We start from the raw sequence: 22660 nt of genomic DNA on the forward strand, positions 1-22660 counted from the left end.
TTCAGATACTCTGAGCAAGTAAATCCCTCACAGGAGTACCCAGCAGCTTGGGCTTTAGTTCACTCATGTGCAGGAAAGTTGACAACCAAGATTGGTTGTCACAGTGACCCAAAGTCATCACAGAAAACATCCAACAGCAGTCACAGCCTGAAGCTCATCCCTGCTTCCCTGTGGTCTTGTTGGTCCTGCTTCTTACTTTACAAACCAACTGTATGGAATTTAAAATGGAGGTGGTTTGCTCTGCATCCAGAAAAGCAGAAGATGAACCAGTCAGTGCCAGACCCAGGCGCTCGGGCTCCCAGGCAAAGCTGCTCTTCTACAAAGTTCCTCAACAAGGTTCCCCCCACATCAGCTCAGGTCCCTCCCCACATCCCATGTGCTCAGAGTGAGCTTCATTTTGAGAGGGTAGGCCAGCACGTTGCCAAGTGAACAGGACAGTGTCAGCGCCATGTGACTGACTACAGATCTGTCACCTCCCATCCCAGTGGTGGTGTCAGGTGCTTCTGGGAGCCAGGTTGGAGAAGGGAACTGGGAGGGGCTTCCTGGAGCCCTGAACCCCCACCCCCACCCCTGTGCCCATGTCTAGAGGAGTCAAACCTCATGTGGAGCTGTGATACCTCATCGCCTCCATCTCTCATTCCCTTCGACTAGAAGCAATGTGTTTGTTAGGTCTGTGTTCATGTTCCATCTTCTCCTCTTAGGGAGTCCATAACAGACCTGCATTAGGCAGGAAAAAACAGAACGCTAGTTCATTCCCCTAAGTGTCCCCCCAGAGCACAAGGTTAAGAGGAGCACCCCCAAAGAGTTAGAAGGTGAGAGAACACACCCAGAAAGGACAGAGTGTGAGTCATCCCAGCAGGGGGCAGTGTGGCACTAGAAACAGTGGAGAGAACCCCCAGAAACCTCACCCCACCCTCCCACCATTTGTGAGACCAGGACCCTCACCCAGCCTGTTCCAATGTGGACAGCAGAAAACATGGAGTGGCCTTTATACTTTGCTGCCGTTTGCATGGCCTCACAAGGAGAAGTTGCCGAACCGAAGGGTCCCCACATATCAACCTCACTGGTGTCCCATGAGCGCCCTCCAGCCCATCTAGGTAGGAGCTAAGCAGACCTACAGAGCTGGAGTCTGAACTGGAGATCACAGGCTCAACCCAGTCCCTGGGCCTTTTCGGATCAGGACACAGGGACAGAATAAGTGCCCAAGTCCTGTATACTGTTGAATGATCCCTCCAAGCTGTTATACCCATAGACCAGGAATCACGACAACAAGCCAAGCCCTCTTCCTCTCAGGATGCCCCAAACCCCTTAAGCCTACATTGTCATGAAATTCGTTTGAACCAGCTGCCCACAAGGACTTTGACAGGGAATTTTGGTTTCTGGTTTGGCTTGACCAAATGGAAAGATCTGCTCAGTGGCTGCTGGCCATTAGCGTGGGGAAGGGAGAGGCTCCGGGCCAGGCATAGATGTCTGTCTGCTGTGGAGGGTGCCCATGCTCCGCAGATCACACCAGACCCCCCGGCCCAGTCCCAAAGGGCTCTGCTGGGACCCCTTCCCTGTGCTCCTGCCGACCTCGTGTGATCCTCTCCCATAAAGCCAGGGCCTCAGAAGACCGAGACAATATGTCCAGCCACTTTTTAGGTTTAGGGCAAGGGACTACTCCGGCCATGCCCACCTGCAGCAGCCTCCTTCTCTCAGCTGCTGCAGATCGAATGGCAAGCCCCTCCCAGGAGCCTCTTTGTACATCTGTAACTCCCTAACAGACTCTCCAGATGCTGGGATTAGATGCCATGGTTCTCATGCCTCCAGGAATGTCTATAGGCCCAGGCTACCAGACACGCAGACATCAACAGGCTGCTATGGCAATGTATTTCCCACCTGTATAATGGTAAACCTTAACTAAAAAGTGCCCCTCCTCCCCGACATTCTCAGGATCACACATTCTCCCCAACTCTCACTCCCATCTAGCCCACCCCCACCCCAATGTAAGATGGCCTCTGCTGTGGGATGTTCTGTATGCTCTGAATGTGTTGCTCTGATTGGTTAATAAATAAAGTGCTGATTGGCCAGTAGCCAGGCAGGAAGTATAGGCAGGGCAAAGAGAGAGGAGAATTCTGGGAACAGGAAGGCTGAGTCAGGAGATGCTGCCAGCCACCGCCATGAGAAGCGGGATGTAAAGTACCGGTAAGCCACGAGCCATGTGGCAAGGTATATATTAATAGAAATGGGTTAATTTAAGATAGAAGAACTAGATAGCAAGAAGCCTGAGCCATTAGGCCAAACAGTTTAAATAATATAAGCATCTGGGTGTTTATTTGAGTCTGAGTGGCTGCTGGCCCAAGCAGGGCTGGAGATAACTCCAGCTATAGGCCTCTTTTCCCCCTGACCCCTGGGAGTCAGGGCAACATGTCTACAGGGCTGTACTGTGAAGAGCTCATCTGTTACATGGGTTGAAATCTCCCTTTTCCTCTGAAAAAGAAGCCAACTCCCCCCAACTCTGCCATGTGGGTACGAATCCTCCTCAGAGTTCCCGGCATACTGTTGTCTCCATGTTAGTAATGACTCTCTTACCCCAAAAGATGATCTATCTCAGTATACCTCTAGGGACCTTAGGAGGAGGCATGGGGAGGCAGCCCCACATCCGTCTGCCTATCATCTCACCCTTTCCTCCAAACAGCCCACTGCCTGTCCTGGGTTAGGAGGACCACAGATAGAAGAGGCATCTATAGCCACTTAGGTTGTACAGGGTTTGCTGCATAGATGCATCCAGCCCAGGTCAGCCAGGGCTGATGGCCAGCTGTGCCGTCTCCAACCACATACCTGCCACGGGCTGCTTCTGTCCCACAGTCAGGGGCAGCATCCTTCCCTTGTCCTCCAGTGACTCGGCTTTGCTTCCTATCCTACCCCTGACCTTGGGCTGCAGACATAGGCTGTCTCCCAGCCTTGGTCTTAATCTACAACATGAAGACAGGAATCGTGGCCTGACAGAATGGGGAAGGCTCTCCAAAAGGCCCAGATCCTAATCTGTCGGGCCTGGCAATACATCACCATCTACTCGAAGGGGTGTACAGATTGATTCAGTTAAGAACCTAGGGATAAGGGGTGACCCTGGACTCTCCAGGTGGCCAGTGACCTCATGAGATCCAATGAAGAACAAAAGATATGATTCAAAGCAGAGGACAGAGGCTGCAAGGAGGAGGCAGAGGCAGAGAAGCGAGGGGTTACTAGGGGCTATATAAGGCCAGGAGTCTCCTCCAGAGCTATAGGAGAGCCCAGGCCAGTCTTGCCTTGAGCCTGGGACATTGACTTTAGGCTCCTGCTTCCAGAACTGCAAGATAATAGACGTTGATCTAAGATATTCAGCTGGGGCCGATGGGTCACAGCATCAGCGTGGACCCACACTGGCTGTGAGGGGTCACAGGCTGCTTCTTTGCAAGTACCAGGCAGAGCTCAGTCATTCTCCCACAAAGTCCCTAAGGAGGAGTCTCCCTCCTCCGCCTCCCTGCCTCTCCCTCTGGCCCCAGGAAGACTGTGCTGCAGGAAGAGTCAGGGTGACCTATGACTGTTCGGAAGGGACAGCAGCCAGTGGAAGCCATGTGGTATAGATCAGAGTAATTGCATCCTGGCCGCTTTCCGGGCTTGCCCCACCTTGGAGGAGCCAGTGGGGCGGTGAATACATTAACTCCAGCTCTGGCTCCCAGCCCTAGCCTCCAGGGCAGAAGCTGGTGAAAGCAGAAGTTACTCTCAGACAGTCTGTCAGCAGCCCACAAACCAGGATAAATCCTACATCTCAGAGGCACACGGGGATGGTCACCATCCACACGCTACCCTTCGGCTCAGCCCCCGCGCCCCACCCCCATCCCCGCCCCATTTCTCTGGGACCCTCAGCTCGTCTTCCCTCCAGGAGGCTTGACTTCAGGTCACACCGCCAGTCATTAAGGAGAGCCATTGCATTTTTCTGAGCCTCTTTTCTCAACTGTAGAATGGATCGTGTACACTGACTGGCACATGCAACCTGCCTGGTCTTGGATGACGCATGGGTGGAGTCCAGGGTAAACGCTGTCTTTCTTCCTTTGGCTGAACCAGCACATGAGGTTTTGGGAAAATGGTTCATTTCCTACCTGTCAATCATACTTGTAAAGCAGCAAAGCTTACAACTGCAAACCACCACAGAGATGCCCCAAGACACTAGGAGAAAGCTGGGCAGTGGTGGCACACTCCTTTAATCCCAGCATCTAGGAGGCAGAGGCAAGCAGATCTCTGAGTTTAAGGTCACCCTGGTCTACAGAGCGAGTTCCAGGACAGCCAGAGCTACACATAGAAACCCTGTCTTGAAAAACCAAAAAAAAAAAAAAAAAAAAAGGGAGGGAGGGAGGGAGGGAGAGGAAGAAAGGAAAGAAAGAAAGAAAGAAAGAGAGGAGAGAGAGAGAAAGGAAGGAAAGAGGGAAGCCGATCTGCTGACTGAGCCTCAGACTAGGCTTGTGATCCCTGAGATCCAATGCACCCATCCAATCAACAAAAACATCTTGAGTGCCTACATTGTGCTAAGCAGGGACTCAACTTAATGTCCATGCCTTCCTTTTCATTCTTCATTTTCAGTGGAGCAAGACCACAGCCCCGGGAATCTGCAGGTACAGCCTGCACGCTCCAGGCGTCATCGGCTCCTTGAGTGTGTGACCAGAAGGCAGGTGAAGCTTTACTGAAAGCAGCTGCTTCCCTTGGGAGCCACTGCCATTATTAATTCAAGAACACGACGGGAAAAACGACTCCCCTTCAGGAAGGTCGGGGCTTAGAGGAGGTATTCCCGTCTGTCTCTTGCATGCTGTGAATCTCTTTCCAGCTTGTGGATAAGTAAGTGTCAGACTATTGTGGTCCCTATTTCTGTGCCAATCTCGGTGGCTTCTGGCCGGAATGACACCAACGGGGGTTTCTCTGGGCCACAAGCCCGGCTACAAACACACAGTGTGGGGATGAGAAACAGGTGGTCTCCATGAGAGCTGCGGACAAGTGCACTGAGTGACTATGCTCGGGACTTTAAAGAAAGAAAAGGCAGCCAGGAGTGGGGCGCACAGCACAGCAAGGGGAGTCTATCGATCAGATTATGGGGTGCTCCCCTAAGAACCTGTCATGAAGCCCCAATCAGGCAAACTGCAACAGGAGCTGAGAATACAAACTGGGGGTGACCCCGGTGACTTCAGAGTGCCATCACCACCTGCTATTCCCAGAGAAACTGCTAGCCAGAAGCTGACCTCCTGGTGTCTTGACACAGGAAGGGGACGGGGAGAGAGCTCCTGAGATGGGGGAGGAAGAAAGGCCCAAGGGAATAGCCCGGAAGCATGTGGGGTTCACTGAGAACAAACAGTGACAGGCGAAAGGGCCATTACTGAAGTGTCTCACTCAAGGTAGCTTCTAGACAGGACTTGTCAGCCACCTGCTTTCCTGGCTACCTGGTCACCGATTTGTAAGTGAAGTAAGGCAGTGAGGACAGGGACAGGGACACCTGTGGATCTCAAGCACCACTCAGGAGAGCAACAGGTATCCACATGGTGCCCTAGCTTCATCTCGGTAGCTGTGATAAACACTGACAAAAAAGCAGCTTGGAAAAAGCAGCTTGGCGGGGTTACTTGGCTTACCATCCGAGGTTACAGCCTACCATGTCGGGGAAGTCAAGGCAGAAACTAGGGACAGCTAGTCACATCACATCCTAGAGCAGAGAGGAACAGCTGCATGCACACTCAGGTTTTCCATTCCCATACAGTCGGGAGCCCAAGCCCAGGGGATGGCACCACCCACGTTCAGGGTAGTGTTTCCCACCTCTACCCAATGAAGAAAACTTCTCACAGACAGGTCCACTGGCCAAGCCAATCTAGACAGTCCCTTGCTAAGACTTTCTATTCAGATGGTTCTAGAGTTCATCAATTTGACAGTGAAAACCAAGCATGGCACATGGTTAATTAGCAAGTGTTGAGATCAACATGTAGGGTTACGGACCAGGCAGGCTAAAAACTGACCTCCTCAAAGACTTAAGGGGTACCCTTTGCTAATAGTCAGATCATGGACACCTAAACAAACATGATTTGGGGACTCAGATGCGGCTCAGTAGGTAGACTGCTTGACTAGCAAGCATGAGGCCCCAGGTTCAGGCCTCAGCACTGGATAAACCTGGTGTGGTGGTGCAGGCCTGTCATCCCAGCACTTGGATCTGGGGGCAGGAAGATCAGGAGTTCAAGGTCATCCTCAACTACATAGCATGTTCAAGGCCAGCCTGAGATACATGAGATAAAGTCTTAAAATAATAATAACAATAATAATAATAATAATGCTAAAGAGAAGGCTTAGTGGTTAGGAGCACATACTGTTCTTGCAGAGGATCAGAACTGAGTTCCCAGCATCCACAACAAGAAGTTCACAACCACCTGTAACTCCAGCACCAGCAGATCTAATGCCCTCTTCTGGCCTCTGTAAATACCCACACAGAGACACATACACATAATTAAAAATAAAAATAAAAATAAGCCTGAGAGAGATGGCTCAGCGGTTAAGAGCACTGGCTGCTCTTCCAGAGGTCCTGAGTTCAATTCCCAGCAACCACGTGGTGCCTCACAACCATCTATAATGAGATTTGGTGCCCTCTTGCGACATGCAGGCATACATGCAGGCAGAACACTGTATATATAATAAATCAATCTTTTTAAAAAATAAATAAAATAAAAAATCGACTTTTTTAATTAAAAAAGATAAATATGAGTCTTATGAATTCTTTTTAAAGTCAAAATTGTTACCAAAAACCCCATGATGGATAAAATATTAAAATTTTAAACAATACAAAGAAGCGTTTGGCGGCAGACCTGGGGCCCAGCAGGCTCTCACTGAGGGGCGAGGCTCTTCTGAAACAGTGGTGCCTGCCTCCCACCGGCCCACCCACCAGCCGGGAGAACCCAGCACATGGGACTTCTGCCTCCTAGGAGTCAGGAAAGTTTGTTTCAAGAAAACTAGAAAAGATCATTTCTTGGTAAGATGGATATCTTTTCAAAAAATGGGGTCTGGGGGGCAGCTGGAGAGCTGGCTCAGTGGTTAAGAGTACTGGCTGTTCTTCCACAGGACCCGAGTTCAGTTCCCAGCACCCACACTGGGTGGTTCACAACTGTCTTTAACTCCAGCTCCAGGGGATCTGATGCCTTCTCCTGGCATGTGTGTGTGGGTGCTGCACACATGTGTGGCATATATATATATATATATATATATATATATATATATATATATATATATATATTTGTTAGAAGACTTAAATTCATATGAGAATGAATTAACTATGAAAGGCATCAAAATAAAAGCTCAGTAGAAATAGTTAAATGTGTAAAAAATATGCAAAAAGGGAACCCCACAACATTTTCAATAGCGTTATTAATCAGAGAGGAAATGAGTTTGAACAGCAATTCTTTCTTTCTTCCTTTCTTCCTTCCTTCCTTCCTTTCTTTCTTTCCTTCTTTCCTTCTTTCTTTCTTTCTTCCTTTTTTATTTTTTTATTTTTAAGACAGGGTTTCTCTGTGTAGCCCTGGCTGTAGACCAGGCTGGCCTTGAACTCACAGAGATCCACCTGCTTCTGGCTCCCAAGTGTTGGGATCAAAGGCATGTGCCACTACTGCTCAGCTCTGAACAGCAATTCTTAACATAAAACAAGCAGGAATTTAAAGTCTTTCATAAATGGTCAGACAGTAACACAGCCCAGCTTTCAGGTTTTAAAAATAACATAGCATTTACTGAGGTTGAATCATAACATAATTATCTACTGAAAGTAATTCTTTTCTCTCTCATGGGCCCCGTTTTCGTTTCCTGGCATCTTCTCTCTCCCTTGCTCCCAGGAAGAAATGCACATATAAAATTGAGAAGCTCAGATCTGAATAGGAGAGAGATGATGTGATTTGTGTCTTCCTGAGTGGGGTTATTTAACTTACTATATTTTCCTGTTTCATCCATTTTTCCTCGGCAAATTTTATAATTTAATTTTTCTTAATGGCTGAATAAAATTTCATTGTAAGTTGTTTGTTTGTTTTGTTTTTTTTTTAACTCAGACCCTCATTTGGTCCTACTGTGTGCCAGATGCTCAAGCAAGGTCTACTGAAATGAGAAGCTAGAATAAAGCAGGTCATGGTTGATGTCAACACGTAGTGTAGTATACACAGAAGTGAGCAGAATGGACATGTAGGCTGGGTCTGCTGTCTGGGCTACTCCACCTCTCTGCAGAAGCCCCTGTTCTGTTTGAGTTTATGCTGGATTTGTTGTTCTTATTTGTTTTGTTTTGCTTTTTTCTTGTGGTTTGTTGTGATGTTCAAAAATACAGGCTAAATATCTCTTACCTGAAAGGCTTAAGACCAGAAATGTTCTGGGAATATCTGCCTTTACCTTGGAGATGCCTTCAGGAATCTAAACAGGCAATCCATGTGTGGCTCATCTGCTCTGTATGCACAGCGGGGAATTCTAGACAGTACTGGCAGCATGCCTGTGTTTTGACTGCAATCCATCCTGGGAAGTCAAGTGTGGAATTTTCTGCTCATAGTAATGTCAATGCTCAAAAAGCTTCAGGTTGGGGCTGGAGAGATAACTCATCCATTAAGAGCTAGTTTAGACCTTCAACAGATTGTGACTTCCAAAAACACAAAAATGTCAAGATGGCTGTCACACGCAATAGAGAGAAAAGTGGTCTATGCTTGCATAGATCCAAAGCCTCTGAACTTGTTCAAAGTTGTGCTGGGATGATGCTCAGTCAGTAAGCACAAGACCCTGAGTCCAGTCCCCAAACCCATGTCCAGAAGCCCCGTGCGGTGGCAGGTGCTCACACTCCCAGAAAGGCAAGGTGAGAGAAGCAGGCCTTTGGCATTTTCTGACCAGCCATCCTAGCCTACTTTATGAGTTCCATGCCAAGTGAGAGATCCTGCCTCAGGATAAAAAAGAGGGGGGTGTGGGGAGATGCTCATCAGTTAAGAGCACTAGCTGCTCTTCCAGAGGACCTGGGTTTGATTCCCAGCACCCACATGACAGCTCACAACTGTTTGTAACTCCAGGTGCACGGTATCTGATGCCCTATTCTGGTCTCTTCAAACACTGCATGCACATGGCACACATTGCATGCAGGCAAAACATCCATACACATAAGAAAAAAAATCTCTCCAAAAATAAAGAAAGCTGAGCCATGTGACTGTGAGTCCAAGGCCAGTATGGGCTACACCAAGGCCCTGTCTCAAAAACAAACAAACAAACAAACAAACAACAAACAAACAAAAATCAGTGTAGGAATTAGGACACCCAGAGATCCCAGAAATATATGCTACATAAAGATCTTGGGAAGATGACAATTTGCAACCCAAGAAGAGAGGCCTTGGAAGAAAGGGGCCTTGCCTCCATCCTCCAGGACTAGGTGCAAATGAATATCCGCTTGTTTATACTGCCCAACCCATGGTGTTTCTGTATAGCAGCCCCAGCAAGCCAACACACATTTCTATGCTAAAAATAAAAATCCCAAATCCAAGCCCCTATCCTCCACTGCTATTCTGAGTACTTCTGCTAAGATAGTCACTGGCCTGCCCACAGCTGTAAGCAGACCCTTCTGAAGTGTGAGCAGAGCTGCTGGGTGGAGAATAGTGCTGCTTATGGGGGTCTGTCTGCTTGTTGGAGGAGTAAACTCTCAGCAGGGAGGTTGCACAGGGTTGAGGACCAGCAACCTTCTTAAAGCTTGCAGGGACTTGTAGAGTGCCGCCTGGGGAGGGTTAACCATGCAAGTGTTCCCTTGCCTTATTAGGAGCGTCTGCATGCCTTAAGAATGCTCTGTTGCAATATTCCAACCCCAAATCTGGCCAAGCAAACATAGCAGGCTGCAATAAACAATTATGGGTTCAATGGACTTGGATCAACCACATCCTAACAACCACAACAAAACCACCTCCACCACACTAGCTCCAACAGGGCTGACCAGGCCATTTCATGTGCCCCCAGGGAGTTGGGGTGGGAAGGCTTAGGTTTTGACCCACATCAGGGTGGGGATATGGTGTACAATTCACACATGGGGCTGAGTGGGGGGAAAGCCTACTATCCTATGTGGTGGGTTTATTAGAGTCTTTATTAGCTTTATTAGAGTCTCTAGGGTAAGCAAGTCTGGTGGTAGCTGGATCAAAGACACTCAGCAGCTGCCCAAGGTCCTCTCGCTCCCACTGTCTCTGTAATTAGGTCATGGTGTCTTTGATGTCATTAATTGACAAGAGTTGGCCAGCCCTCAGGAAGCAAGGGCAGGTAGATCTCTGTGAGTTTGAAGTCAACCTGGTCTACAGAACAAGTCTCAGGCCAGCCAGGCCTGTAAGACTTTGTCTCAAAAAGAAGAAATGGGGTGAGAGAAGCAAGATGGCGGACGTGCTGGACCTTCATGAGGCTGGGGGCGAGGATTTCGCCATGGATGAGGATGGGGACGAAAGCATCCATAAACTAAAAGAAAAAGCGAAGAAACGGAAGGGCCGCGGCTTTGGGTCCGAAGAGGGGTCCCGAGCGCGGATGCGAGAGGATTATGACAGTGTAGAGCAGGATGGCGACGAACCTGGACCACAACGCTCTGTTGAAGGTTGGATTCTCTTTGTCACTGGAGTCCATGAAGAAGCCACTGAAGAAGATATCCATGACAAATTCACTGAATATGGGGAAATAAAAAACATCCACCTTAACTTGGACAGGCGTACAGGATACTTGAAGGGGTATACTCTCGTGGAGTATGAAACATACAAAGAGGCTCAGGCTGCCATGGAGGGACTCAATGGTCAAGATTTGATGGGACAGCCAATCAGTGTCGATTGGTGTTTTGTTCGGGGTCCACCAAAGGGCAAGAGGAGAGGTGGCCGAAGACGAAGCAGAAGTCCAGACCAGAGACGTCGTTGATAGATCCTCTGTTGACCAGGTGGTCTCGCCACGAGTCCATTTGGTTGTGCTGCCTTGCATAAATAGGGTTAGGGTAGAACTTTTGTTTATATTTAATAACTTACCCTATCTACTTAGTATTGCTTTGAGTTAAAAAAATAAATAAATGTTTCATTTTGTTTTCTACATTTAAAAAAAAAAAAAGAAGAAGAAATGGGGGTGGGGTGGGGGAGCAGCTCAACCATTAAAGTGTGAGGTGCATCAGACTGAGGGCCTGAATTCAAATCTGGACCCACGTAAGCCAGACTTGGTTGTCAAAGCCCGTGACGCCAGCACTGGGGAGGTGGAGGTGAAAGGCTTTCTGGGGCTTGCTGGACAGCTAATCAAACAGAATAGGTGCGCTCCAGGTTCAGTGAGAGACCCTGCCTCCAAATACGAGTTGAAGAGCAATGGAGAAAGACACCAAAGGTTGGCCTCTGGCTTACACACACACACATATGCATGTACACCTGCCCACACATCATACACACACTCACACGTAACAAACAATTATAAGTGCAAATTCTACCAAGATGTCCATGTGACCAGGTAGAAGCAGCAGGAAAAAAAAAAAAATGTTACAGAGACAAAAAGAGTGAAGAAGAAAAAAAAAGGTCACAACCAAAAGAAACTCAGATTTACTATTGGGACCAGCTGGACAGAAATGAAGCTAAGGGCACACTGATCCTCAGTCTCACAACGGTGAGCCCCAAGAAGTGGAACTGTCCCCAAGAATCTCACACTGGGAGAAGGAGAAGGCCCCAGCCAGAGGGGGAGCTAGTCTTCTAGAAGGAGATTGCACACAGCTCTAAGAGCCAGGCAGACCACCTCACAGGGTGGGACCAGCTCAGAGGTGGGGTAGAGCACACCTTGGCAGGAGCTGCCTGGATGTGTATATCCCTGGACAGACCTCCTCAAACTGCAGCCTCACACCAGGAGCCTGAAGATGGACTTGGATGATTCACTGGCTCTCTGTCCCTCTTCCCGATGTGGCCACACTGAATAAATCCCTTTTCTGCTCTCCGCTACTCATTTGAGCCTTTTGACTGGCCAACTGAGGATGGGTGGGCAGACCCGGATCAGAGCCCAGGTTGTGAGCTCCAAGTTTGATATTATTATTGAGTTTGTGAATAAACTATCAGACTTTCACATCATAGCCCCTCCCCCCACCAAGGCTCAGGGAACATTGAAGAAGGGACAGGAGTGTAAGAGCCAGAGGTCAAAAGGGACTCTTGAAGAAACAGTGTCTTCTGGACACCACAGGATGGCTGCCCCCAGGAGTCACAGCAGCTGCGGTTGACTGCACAAGACCTACATGAGATCAGGCCAGTCAACACACCAGCTCGGGCTGGGAAGGGGCACAGGATCCCCGTGTGTCTCACCACCACCACCACCACCACCACCACCACCCCACCCCTGCCTAGGTGAGGATCTATTGGCCACTGATGGCTCCTGGGAAGGAGGAGCCAGTTTTCTTCAGGGGTGGGGCCCTCTGGTATGTCAATCATGCTCCCGTGGATGGCCCCACAGCCACTCATATACAGGCAGCCCTGAATGGACTCGTTAACTTAAAAAAGAGACATGAAAGTAGGAGGGAGCCCTGGGAGGATCCAGGAAGAGCTGAAGTGGAAGGGATCACGAATGTGATCAAAATTCTTTACAGACATGTGTGAGATACTCAAATAATTAATAAATTCCACCCATAAAACAGCAGAACAACATGAAAAAAATTAATACTAAGTAAGAGTCAATAAATACGCTGAATGGTAAGACTCTAAGAACCTTCACTCAGGGTGAAGAAAAATTTTATGAGGCATGGAATCTCGCAGGATTATAAAATAAACATGTTTCAGATGCCCAGAGGGGTCAAAGGGAGCATCATACTTGCTCAAGGAAGAGACAACAAATGGAGGCAGACACTAGGTAAACTTGGTAGGTAAATGGAGAAAGAAACCTCAGATTCACCCGTGGTGAAGAACGAAATCTTGTCATTTGCAGGAGAATGTGCAGAGCTGAGATCAAGTTCTTAAGTGTAAAAAAAAACAAACCCAGCTCAAGTATTCCATACTGTCTCTCACACATAGAGGCTAGCATGAAAAGTAACAATATCCTGAAAGCAGTAGAGAAGCCACCCCAACAGTGTGGGTGGATCACAGCCAGGGAGGGAGGAGAGAGCCCAGGTAACACAGAGATGAGTGTGTGGAATGTCACAGTGAAGTCCGTCAACATGTACAATCAATGTGCATTGATACTTATAATTTCCAAGTGTTAAAAGCTTAGTCTTCATATTATTCTGAGAGCTAAGTGGGGTATTTGCTGATATGAAGACATACCCCAGAGCTGAAGTTAGTCATGGGAGTGTGGTGTCAGCATTTGTGGAGAATGAATAGGTCTAGAGGCTGTAGCTTGGTGATGGAGTGTTGCCTAGCGTGTGCAAGACCCTCGGTTCAATTCCCAGCACTGCAAAAACTAATAGGTCAGCGGGATGTAACTGCAGAGTGTAGAATGCCATCTGGCCTTTAAAAAATATCTGTTCCCACCTAGAAGCCCTGGTTGTGACCTTATTTAAAACAGGATCTTCGTCAAGGTCATTACATTAACAATCACCTTGACAGAATGAGAACAGACTGGAATTAGGGTGGCCCTAAGTCCAAAGGCTGGTTCCTAAAGGCATCAGTTACACAAGACCCAGAGGAGACAGCCATGGAAAGCCTGGGGCCACCAGGGGCTAAGACAAGAGGAAGGACTCTCCCCATGAGCCTTTTGGAGGGGGCAAGGCTGGCCACCGCCTGGATTAGGGGCCTCCATGGTTTTCAGCTGTCCAAACCACGTTGACTTGTAGGAGTGAGTCTTCAACTTCTCCACTTGTGACCTCTTCATACCTGGGAATTCTCTACCTGGACCTGGGTGTATAGGTGAATAAAACCGACACACAAATAAAGCACTTATGGTAACAGGTCATAAAGAAGTTTATTTGACAATGATTATTTTGGATACATATAACTGTACCATCTGTTGATGCCCAGAGCAAATCTGCACACCAATGAGATGGATTGCTCATTGATTTTTACTTAAAGAATTCAATCTTGACTGAAGATTTGGTGCTACAGGGTGCAGGGAATCTTCAACACTGTTCAGCAATGATTCATACTTTATTTTCATAATCATCAATTCTGAGGACATACCTTCCTATAAATACATAGTACAAAATGACGGAAAAATAGTTTTAGGACTCACTGGAAAGTCTGTGCTAATCCCAAGCCAAAGTTCATTTGAAGTTTTTTTTATTACTTTTGTTTTTTAAATAAAATTTCAAAGCTGGATGATGGCGGTGCCCACCTTTAATCCCAGCACTCAGGAGGCAGAGGCAGGCGGATCTCTGAGTCCAAGCCCAGCCTGGTCTACAGAGAGAGTTCCAGGACAGCCAGGACTACACAGAGAAACCCTGTCTCAAGAACAAAAACAAAATAAAATAAAGTTAAAAATTCAAGTTAGCAACTCAAACAGCTATTTTTAAAACCAGACATTCTAGCACAAGGCAATCTAAAGACCAGTGTGTTACTTTCGTGCAGAGTCATAGTGGCAGGGAAATCTCAGAATGGTTTCTGCAATTAAATCATTAACTTTCCATAAGAGCAGAAACCTTTGCTGCACAGTGAAAACAGCGTGATTGACATCACATCATACAGTAATCTCAAATATGGTCCAAAGTGTTGCAAATGGGGTTCCCTGGTGTGGCAGAGTGTGATGGAAGTCTGGTGTAAATGTGCATGGTGTGTGCTCAGAGCCAGGCTGCAGTAAAAGTCACACTATGACACAAACTGTTGCTGCCGGAAATACCTTGGATTCATTGCAGGAATGATTCTGAATCAATTTGGGTCACTGGGTATTCAGAAACCTCTTACTGTTACCGAAATCTCTGAAGGCCCCACATTGAACTATGTGGCACAGCAGAAGAGGTCACTGCCCACAGTTTAAGGAGCTCTGTGACAAAGGAGCAGAACAGAATCACTCCGTACAGCCACCTGGATCCTAACGGAGTTCCTGGTGCGAGTCCACAAGGAATCTTCTCAAACTGTGGTGGAGTGACTTGCTATTTAAGGCGAGAAAATGAACCCTCAGCCATCAGCGGCATACATACATTGATTTTAAGTGAGTCATAGAGCTAAAAGCTGAGACCATAAAACTTCAGAAGAGATCAGGAGACATTTTATGAGCCTGCAGTGGGAAAAAAAAGTAAGACAAAATAAAAAGCACTAAACATAAAAGAAAAGAAATGAATTGGGTTTCATACAAATCCAGACTTTCAGCTCTTCAAACGATACCATCAAGGTCTGGAGAGATGGCTCAGCAGATAAAGGTGCCTGCTAACAAGACTAATGACCTGAGCTCAGTTGCTGGAATCTGCACAGTGGAAGGAGAGAACTGACTCCAGAGACCTGTCCTCTAACCTCCATGTGCATACTATGGCATGAGCACACACACACACACACACACACACACACACACACACACACACACTCACATCTTCCACAAAATAAACGAATATATAAAAAAATTAAAGATACCCTTACAGAAAAGGAAGTTGCAGATGAAATATCTATGTGTATACCTAACAAAGTATTTGCGTCCATACCATACTAAGAACTCAAGTGTCCTTAATACTCAACAGCGAAGGGGCTGGAGAAATGGCTCAGCAGTTGAAAGCGTGTGCTGCTCTTGCAGAGGACTCAGGTTTGGTTCCCAGCACCTGCTTTGGGCGGCTCACAACCACCTGTAACTCCAGCTCCAGAGAGACCTGGTGGCTCTGGCTTCAGCAGACACTTGCACTCTGAAAAGGTCAGCAGTGGTATGTGGAGTGGAGGAGGTGTGCAGTATGTATGCAGTGAGTCCTTCCTGCTGCTCTCTCTTTCCACAGCCATGCATCTACCTTTGCAGACTGCAGGCTGCAGCTGTCCTGTTCCACCCAGGAGGTCTGAAAACCCTGCTAGCTAAGCAGTACAGTGCGCAACTTTTGTCAGTGGGTACCTGCTGACCCAGTGTGTGATGGGAGGTAGCTAACCCCAGATTCTGGGAAGGAAGGAAAATGGGAATCATTTTTTGATGGGCAGGACGGTAAAGGCCATAGCAAATGGCGAGTGTCTGGGCAGAAGAAAAGGACTGTGATCATTTTCGCAGTCTACTCTTTATTCCGGCCACCACCATCCCATTCTGTGTCAAGGACCAGAGAAGTTGAGCAACTCATCTAAGGCCACACAGCCAGCAAACGGCACAGCTGCTGGACTGCAATTTCAAATGGCTCCAGCAACAGAACCTCGATTCTAATCTTCAGGCACTTTCAACATTTTACGATGTGTAATTCACTCTTTCCCTACAATTTTAGAGCCTGGGAAGATGAGAACTTGATGAAACAGGAAGTCCACGAGCAGTGGGTACTTCTGAGGCTATTCCAAATGTGACCTAATTTCTAAACAGACCAGAAATCTATGTCCTTTAGCAGTGTGGGGGGCTGAGAATGTCCACGTCCACAGTGGCTCATTCTTCAGAAAACAAAGAGCATAAACACGCCCATGCAGGCCATTCCCTAAGAACTGATGGGGATTCGGGTTCTTCTCTGGACTCAGCAGGACATGCCATGTAGTGGCCATGGCAGTTGAGGGGAGGGGAAGTTTTCTCTACACAGGCTCACAGTCAAGCAACCAGTTCCTGTACCATAATCCCGAAACTCAGCAAGCAGATACAACCCCTTCCTCTACCATGTTTAGGAACTTTACCAGGCTGTTGCCAAAACAAGTCAACTTGGAGTTGTGACAGGTGTCGGACACATGAGGCACCAAGGGAGCTTTATTGTTTCTGAGATCTCAACAGGACATGGGTGAAACAGTTAGACCATGCTCTCTCAGGGCAGTGACTACTTGGGTGGTGATTGCCCAGCCAGGCCGGTGCAGGGTGTGGGCAAGGTGTGGACGTGAGAAATGAGGAGCCCGGAAATGTTCACATATACATTGACAAAGGGAGGAAGTGGCCGCAGAGGTCTGGAAGCAGCTGAAGCTGGGAGCTATTTTCTGTAACTAGAGATATAGATATAGAATGTTGCATCTGTAATTTGAATGATTCTGTCTCTCGGAAGTAAACGGAGTGGGTCTCATACTTGCCCAGTCTGACCTGCGGAGCTTGGGCACTCTCCACCTGCCTGTGGGGAGAGCCTGATGCTATTGTAGACCTCAGGTGAGGTGTCTGAACAAGAGTACCAGGTAACTATGGCACTCAGGCATGGACACTGTGGCCATGCTGGTGCTCAGGGCTTCCCAACGTCTCTCAATTGGATAGGCTGGAGAATATTCGGAGACGAGAACATACTCTTCTGGGCAGATGAGGATTATCAAGGGTAATTGGTTTCTTAGTGTGCCAGGCGAGACAGGCCGGGCAGTTACAGAGCACAGTCTCCGACCCCAGGTACTGGAAATGGCTCCTGTTCTAGTACCTTCCCTGTTTCTGTGATAAAACACTGACCAGAAGCAACCTCAGGGGAAGAGTGTTCATTTTATCTTACAGTTCTAAGTGACAGTCCATCACTGAAGGAAGCGAAGACAGGAATCTGGAGGCAAGAACCAAAGCAGAGACCATGGAGGACCACGTTTACTGGCTTGTTCAGCTAGATTTCTCTTGCAGTCCAGGCCTACCTGCCTAGGGATGGCACCACCTACTGTGGCCTTGGCCCTCCTAATCAATTAGCAATTAAGAAATGTCTCACAGACATGGCCATAGGCCAATCTGATCCGGGCAATTCTTCAGTTGAGGTTCCCATTTCCCAGGTGACAAGTGGACACAAACTAAGCAGAATATTCCTGAGGTCCTGTTGTGACAGATATCAGTCACTGTGGGTGAGACTAATGTCAGGTACTAGGGAGACGGTGGGTGGGGCAGCAGACTAAAACTAAGGGTTTAGGCAGGCTTGGGGTCTTAAGTACACACCATTATAAATGGAAGCATCTCAGACCAGGGCATCATGCTGCTGAGATATGCCTAGAGGACTTCTCTGGGTGCTAAGTACAGACTTCCAGGTTACACAGAAAGCTTGGTGTTTGAATGCAGATCCTGGGTTTCCATGCAGATCCTGGGTTTCCATGCAGGCACCCTGACTGTGGTACCTGACATGCTCGATCCTCGGTTTCCTCTTTTAAAGGAGGGTGGTGGTGGGCATCACATGACACTGATGCAGTGCATCCCTCAGGTCCAGGCCATTGGATGGTCACCGCTTCCCCCTTATAGATTGTAACATTTAAGATACCCCAAGTTCACACATCGCCGGGGACTTGCTTTTTTCAAGTCAGTGTGGTGTTGCGAGACACACATCCAGGTCCACAGTCCCTTTCTCTGCAACAGCCATGCCCAAAACTGGAATTCCCAGAGATGTACCACATGGAGCAGGACAGATTGCCCTGCCCCAAGTGTGGTTCCCCATAAAATCTGACACGGACAAGGGGCCCTGGCAGGTTTTATTTATAATCTGCCTGTGATCTGCCTCAGGAATATTAGTGAGTCCCTGTGGAGCAGCTTCCTGATGTGGGGGTAGATAGAGGGGTCACACAGTGAATAGTATTTTCTCCCTGGGAAGTTTTGAGTGCTGGGATAATCTCCTAGGGGATTTTCTGAGAAGGGGTCTCTCTTCTTGTAATGAAGTATTTGGAATTATTAGCTGTAAACAGCATCTTTGAGATTATTTATGACCTTGGCCTTCCTAATCAATTAGCAATCAAAAGAGCCCCTTCTACTGTCTCTTTCTCCTGTAGGCATCTTCTAATCAGTGCTTGGAACCTTCTAGAACCAAAACCACATTGCTTAAGATCCTAGACACACATTTAGCCTACTTTGCTCCTCAAAGGAGGTCTTGTGTCTGAACTAGATCTATCTCCTTTAACCTACCTTCCCGGCTCCCCGTTAGCCCTGTGGAGCCCAGAGGAAGCCTGGAAGCCCCTCTGCAGACACACATTTAGCCTACTTTGCTCCTCAAAGGAGGTCTTGTGTCTGAACTAGATCTATCTCCTTTAACCTACCTTCCCGGCTCCCCGTTAGCCCTGTGGAGCCCAGAGGAAGCCTGGAAGCCCCTCTGCAGCCAGATCCATCCTTGAGCTGCTGTCTCATTTGTAGGGTGAAAATGTGGGGCTCTTGTTTAGAACAAAATTCAAAACAACCCATGGAAAGATGGCATTGAAGGTACTAATATAGACAAGTTATCGATGTTCTCCTTTCTCCACTGGAGTCTGTACTTAACTATTTAATAAATGGGGGGAGGGTGTCAAAATGTTAAGTCACTGCCCTGAATTTGATTGAACATATCCAAGTTTTGTTTCTAATGTTGGGGCCATGCTGGAAAGTGAACTGTGAGTCTCGAGCATCCTAAGCACATGCTCAGTAAGATGCACCCCACTTCCGTTTTCAAGTGAAAATGGAAGGACGTTGAGTTTGTAAGTGGAATGGTTGAAGCTATGCAGTTTGTCCCTTGAGATGGGATTCAGAAGGGATGCTGGGCAATTCTTGGGAGGTGACACTTCAGTAAGGAAGGGAGGTAGGAGTGGGGTGGGGGGGTGGAAAGCTGACCCCCCTATATAGAGCCCCTGAGACTTCTCATAATCCCACTTTGGAGATAGGACTGATCTTTGGAGGTGTTCCAAATTGAGAAAAGGGTGTTGAAATTTTACATCCCTAATTAGCTAGTCATCAGCTGTGACTTCCTCTGGAAGGGGGCGGGACAAAGAGAGTGGCAGAGGAAGGACACTGCCCAGGATGCCTAGGACCGTAGTTGACATGCAGTTATGATCAACAGATGTAGTTCTGACGTGAAGGGGGGTTAATGGCCTTTAATTATGTTAATGAGCAAGATAAAAGGGATTGTCTGGGGTTGCAGGGAACCTTGGGGAGGTACCATAATATCCACACATGCTGGTCTGGCCACTTAGCTTACACCCATGTCAAGACAGTCCTGGGGGAATAGGGGAACATTATTAACAATTGTTAGTGTGACAAGTTTCAGTGTCACCTCACAGATGAAGAAACTGAGGCACAGGAAAGGTAACTTGCCCACTTGTGAAAAGCAGTTGCTTTGTGGCTGGACCAGACTTCACACAGACAGCTTTCAAGACATCAAGATATCACTGAGGCATCAGCAGGATGGTGATGGGTGGTTATGGGGTGTAGACTATGAGAATAGAAGGCGCCCAAGCTTGGGCTGAAACACTGGGAAGAATGCTGACTAGGTTAGGCGTCCTAGCAAGATGAGAAGAGAGGAGGAAGTAGGTGTCTTGCATTGTTTTCTGCTACTCCAACAGAATACTTGAGACTGGGTACATTATAAAGAAAAGAGGTTGTTATGATTTGCATATGACCTCTCCCCTCTGAAAACTCTTCCTGAAATCTCATCTTCATCATGAAATTTTAAGATCGAGGTTTCTACCTGACTCTGGTGGATGAGAGTGGGCCTGGAGAGGTAAGTAAGATTATCTGAGGACATCAGGGGAGGGGACGTCACAATTGAATCTGGTGGCTTTCTAGGAGAGAACCCATGTGACGCTGTGTGAGGCCTTGGGACTCTGCCAGCAGGAAGGCCCCTGCCAGATGTGGCCAGTTGACATCAGACCAGAGATTCTGAGCCAAAATAAACCTCTTTTACAACTTACCCAGCCTGTGGTCTTGTGTTATCAACAACAGAATTCGAGCTGAGGCAGAGATTTACTTTGGCTCTGGTTCCAAAGTCTGGAGAGTCCAAGGCCAGTTATCTACATGGGGTAGGGTTGGGGGGACTTCAAGGCCAGCTCTCTACATGTGGGGGGTGGTTCAAGGTCAGCTATCTACATGTTGGGGGTGGGGCTTCCAGGCCAGTTCTTTACATGTGGGGGGAGGGGTTCAAGGCCAGTTATCTACATGGAGGGAAGGGCTTCCAGGCCAGTTATCTACATGGTGGAAGGGGGGCTTAAAGGACGTCATGTGACTTCAACTGATGGAGGAAGCAAAGCAAGCAGGTGTGTGCAGAGAACACAAACCGCCCGGGGCCAGCAGCCTTGTGTCCTAACACCCATTCTAGAGATAACCAATTCAGTTCCCAAACAGCAAAAACTCACCCACTCCTGAGATATTTAGCCCTGGTCCCCAGAGCTAGGTATTAATCTCTCAGGAATCTGATGGCCTCTAAAAGACCTTGCCTTACTTATCTCAGTACTGGTTCACTGGGAATTAAGACTCCAAACGTGAGCTTTGGGGAGCACAGCCCAACCACAGCAAGGGAAGAAGGCACCTACAAGCTTTCATGGGTGGCATACCTCACCCCACACTGGCTTTGATGTGATAAATGAAAGCCAAGAAATGGTTTTCACAGATGATTTGTATTTATCACAGAATAATTCAATATAAAACAATAAGCCACATGGAATCAGTCATCTGGACAAAGCTTCCTACTAATGCACCACACACGCACATTCCTTCTGGATGGGAGCAGCTAGCTCCAGGACTTTGCCCTTAGAAGAGCACCGAAAATCCTGAGAATGACCCCAGCCAGAGTGATGGACCTGGACTGCAACTGATAGAGAACTCTCTCAGAGCAGCCAGAGGCTCTTGCCCAGCACTAGAAAAGAGACACAGAACCAGACCCCATACTGAGAACAAAATTCTCAGAGCTAAGGACACTCATGGTCTAGAGGTTTGGAAGTCCAAGATCAGCTGGCTGCATCAGGGGAGGGCTTCATGATGCTTCAGCGTGGTGGAAAACAGAAAGGCCGTTTCCAGTGAATCTAGGATTGATTCCCCTGGGGCTACCAATGCCCACAGCCTTGCCATTGGCTATATGCAAAGTAGAAAATCTTCACTTGTATGCCCTGTGTCCAGTGTTGACTGGGCTATCCTACACACTGTGCTGTGAGGTTCGCTGACTATAATTAAAATTGGGTAGCTTATAAAACAAGAAATGGTACAATGCCTCAGCCAGAGCTGGAGCCAACCATCATAATACATGTATGCAGTGATTTGAATGGGAAGTGTTTCCCACAGGCTGCAGTACTTGAGCACATGTCCCTGGTAGGGGTATTGTTAGGGGAAGTTTAGGAGGTGAGGGTTTGCTGCAGGAGTATGTCATGGGGTGGGCTTTGAGATGAAAGCCTTAAGACACTCTTAATTATTCTCTCTCTTTCGTGGTTGAGGTTGAAGAAGTGAGCTGTAAGCTTCCTGATTCGGCCACCATGCCTACTGGAGGCCAAGCCTGCCTGCCATGATGGACTCCTATGCTTTGGAATGATAAGCTCAAATAAACCCTTCTGTCTATAAGTTGCTTTTGGTCGTGGTGTTTAAACACAGCGACAGAGAAATAACTCAAAAATGATATGTGCCATAAATAACACACATTTACACCTGTACAAGGGATTCAGATAAGAGAGACAAATAAGAATGAATTCAGGATTCACTTTGGCCATGATGTTTGAGGTACACATTTATGAGAACTATATGTTCATGGGAAGTTGGCTTTTTAGGGTGGTTGCAGAGAGAGAGGGGGCTTTTAAAAGAAGTCTAAGGACTATAGCTGATTGGTGCTCATTATCTGTGATATGGGAAATTAGTGATATTTTTAAAAAAAGAGCCAAGAGTTGGCTAGAAAGACAGCTCACTGGTTAAGAGTATTTGTTGCTCTTCCAGAGGACCAGTGTCTGGTTCTCAGCACCCACATGGTGGCTTACAACTG

General features: G+C 47.6%; 1 protein-coding gene across 1 annotated transcript; it reads left to right on the forward strand.

Annotated features, from left to right (window-relative positions):
* Positions 1 to 10384: 10384 nt before the first annotated feature.
* LOC131924246 (RNA-binding protein 8A-like) lies at positions 10385 to 11082 on the forward strand. Its single transcript, XM_059279507.1, has one exon. The coding sequence runs from the start codon at positions 10393 to 10395 to the stop codon at positions 10915 to 10917; it is 525 nt and encodes a 174-aa protein (XP_059135490.1). The 5' UTR covers positions 10385 to 10392; the 3' UTR covers positions 10918 to 11082.
* Positions 11083 to 22660: the final 11578 nt, after the last annotated feature.

This window comes from Peromyscus eremicus, chromosome 14, assembly GCF_949786415.1.
Source record: "Peromyscus eremicus chromosome 14, PerEre_H2_v1, whole genome shotgun sequence".
Lineage (NCBI taxonomy): Eukaryota > Metazoa > Chordata > Mammalia > Rodentia > Cricetidae > Peromyscus > Peromyscus eremicus.

Coding starts and splice junctions, on each gene's coding strand:
- LOC131924246 (XM_059279507.1), top strand. CDS start 10,393: ATGGCGGACGTGCTGGACCTTCATGAGGCTGGGGGCGAGGATTTCGCC.